General features: G+C 45.2%; 1 protein-coding gene across 1 annotated transcript in view; it reads right to left on the bottom strand.

The window, feature by feature from the left end:
- Positions 1–324: 324 nt before the first annotated feature.
- Positions 325–11,730, bottom strand: part of LOC8042779 (alpha-1,3-mannosyl-glycoprotein 4-beta-N-acetylglucosaminyltransferase B) — a 129,153-nt gene continuing 117,747 nt past the window's right edge. Inside the window, exons 7-12 of the mRNA XM_029984268.3 lie at positions 11,136–11,256; positions 10,355–10,485; positions 7,699–7,806; positions 6,596–6,789; positions 5,405–5,657; positions 325–3,696 (exon numbers count right to left, since the gene is read on the bottom strand). Coding sequence (XP_029840128.1) covers positions 3,631–3,696; positions 5,405–5,657; positions 6,596–6,789; positions 7,699–7,806; positions 10,355–10,485; positions 11,136–11,256 — 873 coding nt within the window. The 3' untranslated portion in view covers positions 325–3,630. The remainder of the gene's footprint in view (positions 3,697–5,404; positions 5,658–6,595; positions 6,790–7,698; positions 7,807–10,354; positions 10,486–11,135; positions 11,257–11,730) is intronic.

Genomic DNA, 11,730 nt, shown 5'->3' with positions numbered 1-11,730 from the left:
GACAAGGCACGTCACGATTCCCATTCCCTCTCCTCCTCGCTACGTCCCGTCAAGCTGGTGAACCGAAGCGAGGAGGAGAGAAGCGAGGCCGCTCCTCCTCATTCTCAAATTCTCCCGGAGGACAATTACGTCAAAGAACTCGCTTGATCGCGCCCTTCTTTTCCAAAAGTACGGCCACCCTTTTGAGATATCGATGTACGAGTGATGTTTTGGGGTTCGTAACGTCCCGTTCAACACTTCTGCAGCCTTAATTTGTGAAATCCAAATTTCGGTTCAGTATCCCTTTAATAAAAAATCCCTCAATAAACGTCAAGTAGATAGAGCTTCAATAAATTTTTGCATTTAATAACCAAACTGTACTTCAGCTATAGCAGCGCTGTCATGGAAACCGCAATACTCATTTGCATAAAGAAATCTAGTTAAAATGTATCTTTTCTGCACTATTAAGTACCGGCCCTCGTTACAATAAACAAACATTTCTTTGGTAGTCCTTTTTGAAGATTTCATCTCACACAAACACTTTTAAGCAGCACCTCACACACTGCACAAACCACCAGACTTGCTCCCTACGAAAAACATTGTTCAAAGACATTTTTGCAAATTATGTCAGGGAGTCTTTAAGCATAAGGAAAGCTTATCCTTATCCTTTGATACTGAAACACAACAGCAGCCTTGTAATAAATATAATTCTGACCACAGCTTCCTAATGCATGCCCAATAGAACCAGTCACGTTCGGCGACTGAACTCAGCACTAACACATTGAGAAACCTAACACGGGATTTTGAAACACTTGATCTTGCTGAACCTTCAATAGAGCTTTTCCAAATCAAACATTCGGCTAAGCTAACATAAACTGAATCAGAAAGCAGTGCATGCAACACCTAACCAAGCATCAACATAGAGCAAATGCATATAACTACACAAGAGTTCTGATGCCTCAGCAGGGAGATAATTGTACGTATTGCCAAGTACCGAAATGGGAAGTAACCATAACTTGTAATGGAAATTACTGCAATATCTGATAACTTTTTATGCTCATGCTTTAAATATAAGTGTGAAAATTTTAGACTTTCTAAGCCACTAACTGTAAAAAGATAAATTTTTTGAGTTGCACTCTAGTGTATGGTGTGAATGATCAAATCCATAGAAACTAGGCGAGCCTCGAAGCACAGGTGTAATGTGAAAGGATAAAACAGCAATGTGCGCATCACTGCATTTTGTACCGAAGGAACAAGGCTCCAGCTTAGTGCAACCTTAAAGAGTGCTAGTTTGGTCGAAGGCACTTTGAAATGGCTCATTATGTAGCTAACGTTCTAGACCTGCGAACGTGCACACCAATCCGTGCGAGTTAGACACGACGCTTCATCTAGAAACGTGTTGCGACGTGTTCTCATCTGTAATTGCAAACGCCCTAGAAAGAAAGGAGGAAGTGGAACGCTTACAAAGAACGAAGGCATCAGATCTTCCAAAATATCTCCGGCATTTCAAAGCCCAGCACAGACGCACGTCCTTGAACTGCCAGTTTTCAAGGCTTCAGATAAGGTATTCACACTAATAAACACACGGGCAGTGCCAGTGTTCCAGAGATTAACTAGCAGTGATGCCAGCCAAAACAATTCTGAGACGGCCACCTTTGAATAACTTGTATATACCCCACCCTGTTTCCCTTTTAGTGTGAACACAGCAGAACCTACAACAGGCTTTCAGTGCCCCTGCCAAGCATCTAGCATGTGCGCTCATACAATGCAAGCATTGTTCTTGGCAAAATGCTAGTGCTTGCAACTTTAACTCTGCTAGCACCTAAAGCGAACCAGAGTTGGTAAACAAGGCGCGAGCATACTCTGTTCTGTAAAATAATGTTATCTCCAGTATAGTCAGCACCTCAACATAGGACAGCCAGTGTGGTATACATTGACGATAGCCAATTTCCAGTAAGAAAACACAGCATTAGCCTTAAAACGTTGAACACTTTTACATTTTAAAAATAAAACTTAAAACCTGCATACTGTCCGATGCCGTGCCGTCAAAACATGCTAAAAGCTGCAAGAGAAATTCCTAACTGTACAAAGTTTTCATATATCTATTTCATACTGTAGAAGTCTAGGTGCAATATAGTGTTTCATTCTGAATAGTAAATTTGACTAGGCACACTATGAAACTGGACATTCCAATTACGGCCAAACATTACCCGATTGGTTATTAGGCCGAGGCACAAACTCTACCTTCTGCGAGGCAGAACATATACGCAGAAAGGAAAAGCAAAGTAAGGATTTCTGAAAGAAGGAAAGAAAAAAGCGAAAAGGATGAAGTGTACGCCGACCCTTGAGCTCTAAATATTAAAACTGCAAATTTTAGCCGCGAGCAACTGACGCCTGACATTCTGGGAGGTAAAAAAAGCAGCATTAAAGATTACTCTAAAAAAACAGAGTTATCTTTCACACACTTGGCAATCAGAACCACATGCTGGAATGCCTGAAACAAACTGGACACTTCACTTTCATGCATAAAAACTTAAGTAACATGCCTCATCGCCTACACAACGTGCAGCTGTATCAACTGCATGCTGCCACAGTCCAAGATATGCATTGCATAGAAGCCCTCCGGTGCTCTGACTGCACCCACACCTTTCGCACCAAAACAGAAACCATACTGCATTCGTCCATCGCATAGACTCGATCCCCTTTTCCTAGCAAACGTTACGCTGCCAGTCATTTGTGACTAGGCACAAACGGACAAAGGCAATACGCTGCCAGTATCTCAGACCAACCGTTCAATTAAAGGCCTATCCTGCTGCTATGAGCTACTGGAAGTAAACAATACGTCCAGCAGAAAACATTTGATTTCTGGTAGCTACAGCGATGGATGGTGATGAATGGTGCCCTGGCTATATGAGATGCATTGTTTCCTGTCCTGCCATCAGGAAGCCTAAAGTTAAAACCAAAAGCTACATTATTTCGAGCTGTGCTCTAGCTATGTTCACGGTGAACCAAGCATTCACTAAAGGCATTTTTAGACAGATTGGTCTCCTTCGAAAATGTGCCTTCCAGCCTCGATAACGATCTGCAATTTTATACAGCCAGTAAAGAGCTTTTGTGGCTGTGGTATACTATTTCTTAGCAACCATTATATTAAGCTAAGCGGTTGACCAGAAAACAAAAAGCAATAGAAAAGACGCATAAACGAGTCAGGTCGTTCAAACAAGCGACCAATATTCGATGGAGTCACACGTCACTTCACGAAAGACGATCCACACCAGGCACCACGACTGTTTAGCGGCGCAGATATGCTGGAAAGAATACACAGTGCCGGTGTGATTTCTGAATTCGAGGCTGTTCACTCTTCCTAGTCGTCGAGCTTAGTCACCGTAAAGTCACTAGTGGTTCGGATGACACTGCGCAGTGCGTTCTGCCGCAGTACCCACATGAATCACTCGGGGCCTGAAGTGTCGATTGCAGTCAAGCTATCGTCTCTCTGTGGTGACAAGCAGGGAAGGCACCTATGCTGCTGGTGACTCTGCTCACTGTCACCATGCCTCACAATGAGTAAATTATTGCACGGTCCCTAGGGCACTTCACAGGAGAATAAAAATTAAGATTGAAGTCCCGCTTTCATCCCAGAACCGTGTGACATCACCGCACGGGCTTCAGGGATAGGTTTGTGTCGTTCTGGCCATTTTTGAAGACTTTTATCCAGATCTGAAAAAGCAACAAGTTGGTGGCAGTCAGAAAACTTCACCTGAACAGACAAGGGTAAAATGTGATTAAACCATTAGATCATCAAGGCGAGACAAGTGTCTAATTTGGTCTCATAATATTGGTTGGTTTCAGATTGAGGCTATGTTCATGGTATAGTCCAGGCCACTCTTGTGTCGTATCTGATGCTTATCTAATCAGATTGTATCAGGAAATATCAACTTAAGCACCAATCTGAATCATACCAGACACACCTAAATTTTGTTCACTTCAGATTCGGAGAGAAGAAACCAGATACAACCAGATTTAGTAAGGATCAGACCAGCCCCTGGTCTTGTCAAGTCTAACCATACCAGATTATTCAGATCAATATCACAGGCAACTCAAGGCCACACTGTCATGAGTGACAAGACACTGGCACACTGAGAAAACCCAAAGGTCTAATGAGGCAAATGAGCGCCTACAAATAAAAGACTTTGCGATAGTCGATCAGTGTCATCGGAGGTGTCAATGATTGTGTGACAGATACGTCTAAACCAGAGATGGCAATCATGCTGGAACACTCCCAAGTTGTAGTTAGAAAAGAACAAGGGTAACAACCACTGCCCAGAATTGATCCCAAGACTCCCAGATAAGAGGCAAGCATGCTAGCATACTCGTGAATGCACCAATTTCGGTCCGGTCACATGAAAAAATACAGAATAAATATCAGACATCTACCGCTCACTTTCTTGCAGGTATCCGGAGTTGTTTCTCAGCTCTTCGCACACTGGGAATATTGGACATTAACCCCGACACGAGAATGGCAGGAGGCTACACCCACAGGGAGCAATGCTCAGCCTAATACCCAATGCGGCGATGTGCACCAGGCACCAACAGATGCTCCTTTCTTTGAGCAGCGTCAGAAAAATGACGTGTTCGTACCGAGCGGCACACCGATGCCATTTCTCTGCGAGGATTTGACGGCGGAGCCTTTCCAGTTGTTCTCAAGCTCTAAACACGATGCCTAGAACACGGCTCAAAATGCTGCATTTACTGCGTCCTCATTTCACGGCGGCGACGGCGACGCAGCTAGCAGACGCCCGGAGGTCACTCTTCAGCTCGAGGGTCTCCCCAGAAACTTCAGCTGCCAGGGGTTGGGACGCCATGAAGATGGCGACAATTGCATTCACCCGTCGTCTTTGCCGGAACTTTTGCGATCAACCAGATCGCCGCATTCGACAGCACGATTCGCCGGTTCTGGTGACGTAATCGGCTGCCACTTAGGAACCACTTTCGATGCATGGGCAGCGTGAGACGCTGTACAGACCAGTCGAAGATGCGTTTCAGGCACTGGAGCTGTACTTAACAGGCTAAAGGCTCTTTCGTGAAAATGTCGACCCATATCCCGCATTGCACAAATAAAGGCTGGTTCACACATCTGCGTTTGAGTAGGATTAAATCCGTTGCGCTCGCTCGTTTCACTTACGATGACCGAGCACTCTGGTACGGTGGCGCCGTTTTTCAGGTAGCCCAAGAAAACTTCCAGGGCTGCCCGACTGCATACAAGGTTCAGCAGTATTTGCTAGGTCAAATCCATCCGCAATATATTAGGAATGGTCGCTTGGAACATTGTAGAATTGCTTCAAGCAGTGAGAGAATGAAGCAGAAACAAATTGGGAAATACCGCGCGAACCGGCGCTAACGTGACGGTAAAGGTCGGTGCACTTACCTCGCTGAGGATGGCCCAGTGATCCGAGTCGGACTGGACATTCAGCCGGAGGACGCTCACGGCGCCCAGGTCCGCTGGCAACACGCGCTCCGCGACACCGTTGGACTCCTTGAAGCTGCCGACGACGTAAAAGCCATCGGCCGTCCTCGGAAACGCGGACAGGAGGAGGGGCTCGTAGTCCAGCCGCACCTCCACCGTCGTGTTGAAGAACCTGTCCTTCGGGTGCTCGGGGTTTCCACTGCGGAACAGGAAACTGCGCGGAAAAAAGTAGGAGCATGTTGGGACGCGTTGGGTCTTCGCGAGTATGTGGCAAGTCGCAAGAAGCGCGCCTTCCTGTACAAAGGAGGCCTCCCACGGTTGGATGCCAGGTGGCATGTAGCCACTAGAGTCGCCGACAAAATCAAACCGGCAGGCCGTCTCATTCAGACGCCCAGCCTGCAGCAGACGCTCGTTGCCTTTGGCCGTGCTTTAGCTGTGCATGCACACCTGTGGTTCACAAGACGCTAAGGGTATTTTTAAAAGGCAGGACACTCACGCTGTGTGACAACTGAAAATCCCTCCTGGCGTTTTCTACTATACTATGCACAAATAAATAAAGAAATAAATACATTGGTGTTTCTGTATGCTTTTTTCCTTTTATTTTTACTCATGAAAATATTTCAATAAATGTAGAAGTAAAGAGAATGAGCAAGGCACCGGAGTACCCCATTAACGGATAAGCTCTTCACAGCAGAGGCGATGTAGCTCTCCAGAAAAAAGCGTGCCCCTTCCACAGTTTTTGCATTTTGTTTTTTAAATTCAAACGACTCCTTTTTTTCCACCCCCCCCACCCTCTAATTTACACCCCCCCCCCCCCCCCCCCCTCTTCTGCTCCACGCTGCTGCCAATCCCCTGAACCCTGCACCGTTCACACGTCGCCGTTGGAGGTGCAAACACCGGCACAGTGCCGTCAGTGATTTCTGTTTGCCGCACAAGTCTAAGTAGAGGAAATATTGCCAGACAGTTGGGAGATCTGGCCAATATTGGTGGAATTCCCTCAAAGTCTGGCGACCTAGGGCTTATATGACTGTGGGCTTATATGACTCCCATCTTGTATGACAGTTGAATGCCACTCATGAAGAAACCAGAATAAATCTTTTTGTTGCAGCTAGCCTTCAGATTTGGTTTGAAGGTAGCCAGAGTGGCACTTACCTCTCGATCTGCACCGGAGGCGTGAACTGGAACGTGATGTTGTCTCCCTTTTGAGGCCCCAAACTCCAGAAGTAAGAGATTCCCTTGTAGGCCCTCGTGATGGTAAATGTCCTGTACGACTTGAGTGTGGTGCTCACGCGAGCTTCTGGGTTCTGGTGGGCCACAAACATCGCCAGTTTCCCAAACTGGTGGTCCTGGAACGAAGAAAGCCGTGAGTTGAAGCGTTAATTCACGTGCACCAATGAACAGAAGAACAAATCAGTAGATGATGATGAGCAAATTGCAAAACACTGGCTGTACAAACTGCTAATGGTGGAGCAGTGAATGACAGAACCTACAATGACAGTGTAGTACATTATTAGAGCAGTGAATCACAGTGCAATAAACAATGGAGCAGCAGCCTACAGATGCGATGGCGGTTAAGATGGGTCATGGTAGTTCATTTTAGAGCCGCAGGTCCACTGGGGGTATTACACCAAGTTGTTTTACTAGAATTCACAGACACTACATGTGCAAAATTCTTGTTCTTATTCATTTTGCTCGAATGCATATAAAGAAATCTTTGCTGTGGAAAGATTTATGGTTTTACTCGTCCCCTTTTAGGCAATATGTTCATAGACAGTGTAACCTTTTCAACAAAAAATGTACAGTACACTTCTTTCAGTAAACAAGCTAAAAAAATCAGTAAACTATACTCCGTTTCACTTTCAGTCCGAGCGCAGCGGACGCTAGGAGCCATCCCAGCCAATCCAGTGTGGAGGGAGTGTTATGTGACCTTGAGGTCCCTGCGTCGCTCCGCCCAACCGGCAGGTCACGCGATTTTCTCCCGGCGCTGTATCGGCTGGGATAGTTCGTGGCGTCTACTGCGCTCGGACTGAAGCTGGAACAGAGTATAGCATTAGAGCTACACTCCACAGCTTGACCTTTTTCCTAACAAAATTATATTGGGCTTCAGAAGGGGGTGTCTATGCCCTTCTAAATGATGTGGCAGTAAACACGCTTTTCATAGACCGCCTTGGCTGCCTTTGACACGTTCAATCCACCGGCAACCTTCCATTGCCAACAATCGTCGGACAAGCCCAAACGAACACGCTAGGGCATACCTTCAACTTCTGCACTTTGCCCTTCAGAGAGGAATGCATGCCCACATGCTGGAACAAAGACGGCTTGTAGTGGATCCAGACATTCTCTATCCTCTTCCTACAGTCTTTCTGCAATTCCAGAATGCAACAAGAAATGCAATCAGATTCATCCATACCTCACACACATTCACTAGACACTCTTCAATACCCCGTCGAGCAACGCTGGAGGTTGCTATTTCTTGGGCAGGAAGCTTACGATTGGATGAAAGTTCACATCAAACACTAACACTCGCGTCCAATGCAGACTCGATGCAAGTGACCAAACCATGGAGGGTCGGGATGATTGGTGTAGGAGCTATGAGAAGGTGTGTACTTTTGAAAAGAGTACAGTAGGCTCGCTAGATATCAAACCCTAATATTTCATACTTTTGGTTAAGTCAAACAAATTTTGAAATTTTGGTTGCCCCGCTACGCTTTCAATGTAATCATAAGCTCTTTAATTTGAACGGCGTTTTTGTGTAGGCTATTTCTACCTTCTGTTCTCGGGGCCCCGTTGGCGCGCTTCTTTCCGAGCACCAGTGCACTGCGGAGAAGCACCACCCGCGAGCTCGCATCGCTGGGCATTGCTTTTCTGCGGTGCACCGGTGCTCGGTAAGAAGCGCGCCTCACGGGGCTTCTTACCGAGCAGGGCTTAACAACAGGCAATAAAGTTGGCTGTTGCTAACAGCAGGCAACTTTATCTCATGCATTTCAACATTGTCTCATGTATCATAATTTTATCTTGCATCATCCTTAAAGGGACACTGACACCCCCAAAAATGTTTTTTTATTATTTTGCCAGGCGATTCAACATGGCGTCAGAAGACTACCCAATCATATTTTGCTACAGTGTCACATTTATTTTTAATAAAGTAAAAAAAAAACGCAATTGCTCAAAACTGAAACCGAAACTAGACTGAGGAGGAAGAAGAAGTGTATTGAAAGAGAGCATGGCTGAAAATCAGGTAACTGCGCAACTATTTTTTTTTAATCAACGTTTTTGCAGTTCTTTCGAAGGCGCAAATACGGGTATCATTTCCTTTTCTATATTTAATCTTGAGTGTGTGCCTTCAGTGACCCATGGCTTTAATTATATTTGGTGGTTGTTTCTAAACCATAAAAAACGGCACGTAACCACGGAGAACAGAGTGAGCACGACTCAAACCGGCCAGTTCTCGATTGGCAGTTTTCAGGCGGAAAGCAAACAAATTTTGAGCTGCACATTGTGTTCTGGGTAGTTGGGCTTTCGCGTGTAGTGTACAAATAAAAACCTTGGCAAGCATATAAACACTGTAGTGTCCCTTTAAATAAATTTCTGGTAATTCAAACAAAATTCGCGACTTTTTGGAGTTTGAAACAATGAAAGTCTACTGTATAATGGTCACAACTTGTGTCAAGTATATAATAAAAACAAAGAAACCCCAATAATATTTTTGTTTTTGACTTATGAATGTCACAAGGTGCTGAACCTTTGAACAAACGTTAAAACCAAATGTATGGCACTAACTATCTCTGTTGAAACAAAAAAAAAATATGAGCAGGATATTCCGAGTATTTTGCTAGATTGATAAATAAATATGTTCAATAGATAAAAATTAACTCGTAGTGCTAAAGGCTGGGAACACTTCTCCGCGAGGTAATGAATTTGGCAGGAGTGCTGGATTTTGCAGGCGAGCACGAAAGAATGAACGAAAAAAGAATTACAATCACAAAGAAGAGGTTAGAAAATTGATGGAAAAGGTCTAGAGAAGTGTGATAATACACGAAATTGGTGGGGTAGACAATCTAAAAAAATACCGAATTTAGAGCAATATATTTAATGGGGAGGGGTGTAAAGGTGCTAGGTGGCACAACTTACCACCCCATGAAAAGGGTACAGCCAATACCATCTGTCCATCCAATATGATAGCCTCCATCTTGAAACTTAATCTGCCATAAAGCACAGACCAGTGCACGACCGTGTTGAAGCACTGTGCCATTTATTCTAGCAAAGTATGTACTGGTTATTTAACGAGTTTCCCATACAGCTCAATCTATGCAACGCACTATCTTGCAACGCTTTTCTTATATAGATATCGAAGTCTCAAGAAGGAGACTTTGTCGCTTGCACTTGAGTGGTGTCTTGCTATCTCCGGAAAGATCTAGCTTCGTCTGCCTGGTGGTTTACCAGGCAGTTGAAGCTAGATCTTTCCGGAGATAGCAAAACACCCCTTAAGTGCAAGTGCAGCCAGCAAAAGCTCAAGGGAATTCATTAATTAGGTATCAGTGTTACTATATTCATTTTCACCTTACGATGAGCCGTGGAGGGCAATACAAGCCATAGAAGACAACCCAGTGCCGTAAGAGTGTCCCTTGACCTTCAGATGGGATGCAGCAATGTGCGGGGCGTGTGCATGTGGTACGTTCACAGCACTGAATTGACTGGGATGGCTCATGCCATCTGCTGCAGCAAGTGGTGCAGCCAGGAATTTTTTTTGGGAAAGGGTCAAAGTGCATGTGTACATTATAGGGTCGGCTGGATATTTTGTGGGGGGGGCTGAAGCACCATAAGCCTCCCTGGATATGTCACTGGCTTCGGTCTATCGCAAGGTGATACAGGGTACAGTGATCATTTGTGTTTTACAGAGACATCGCTCACCTGATCTTTATCACTGCGGCACACCGTGGTGATCATCATGTTGTCAAGCAACCAATCGACCGGCTTGTCGTTGTAGAAGATGAGAAAGAAGGCCACGAACTTGGACAGGTCCACACACTTGAACATCTTGCCTAGAACAAGTGCACAAGGAAAAAGAAAGTTTTTTCAAAATCGCAGCACAGATTGCCACTCAAAATAGCATTTTGCAATGTCTTGTACTGCGTAAACATATCTTTATCAAACTGCCTACTACATGAACTGCGGTGAAAATACGAGGAACGATTTCCATCCCTAGAATGTCAACAATGTCTACTTCCCGCAGGCGGGCTTCCCAAGACCAGCCAGCAATGTTTCTTGTAGCATTACGGCCATTCAAATGTTTCTCTCTTATTATATACTGATACAAATATAATATGTATGTGAACATTATAGGACCCTTCGTAACTGTATTTGCCATTCAGAACCTAATGTACTAGGTATATTAACATTGTTGGGTTATGTAAAAGCTGATGTTGGGTTATGTAACAGCTGTGCAACAGATGCGTGCTGCCCGCTTCGTTGGCCACAAACCAAACCACGCGTGCAAAAGTGCATAGGGCTTGCTCGGAAATGCTACCACACTTGAAACTGTCACGCCCTAAACATCTCATTAAAAGCCAATCCTTTTGCTTGGCCTATCATCACAGATCATGCAGGCACTGTGCCCTCCTGCTGAGAACTGTCATACTCGAGTCTTGTGGCAAGAAAGAGAGACAGATAGGTAGATAAATAGACCGCTTGCCTATGAATCCAAGCTGGCAAAAGTCGAGGATCAGCCAGTGCCTCTTCAGGCTGACTTGCTTGTAGGCGCTCTCACGCATCTTGCTGATGTAGCCCGGTTTGCTCAGGATGTCATCCTCAAGCTGGGACAACGAAAGAAACCTTGTTGCATCAATTGGCCTCTGCCAAAGCTGAAGGATCAAGATGTCAGCCACTCGCACGACAAGCAGTACAAGGAGGTCTGGTTGTCCTAATTCCGATACAAGTGCACAACCATACGACTGTTCTTGGGTGCACGTGCGTGCATGTTTAACTCTTTCCTGACCGCGCCCATAGTCCATCGAACAACGGTAATCGATGGTTCCCAAGCGCCATAAAAAAATTAAATTTAGGCTGGAGAATTATGTTCCCCAATCTCGTGGATTGGCGGTGTGCGCGAACTACACGAAGCACTTCTCTAGCCATCATCATCATCGTTTGTGACATCACGGGTAGGACAGACTGGGACAGACCCGCAGATCCTGGATCGCTCGGCTCGTCAGCTCGCTTCATGCACTGTTTGGGCACCGCGTGGCAAAGCGTTTCACGCGTTATGTTTATTTGGTGAAGTGATATTT

This window comes from Ixodes scapularis, unplaced genomic scaffold (assembly GCF_016920785.2).
Source record: "Ixodes scapularis isolate PalLabHiFi unplaced genomic scaffold, ASM1692078v2 PGA_scaffold13__105_contigs__length_92229423, whole genome shotgun sequence".
NCBI lineage: Eukaryota > Metazoa > Arthropoda > Arachnida > Ixodida > Ixodidae > Ixodes > Ixodes scapularis.
This window is presented reverse-complemented; position numbering and strand designations above follow the sequence as displayed.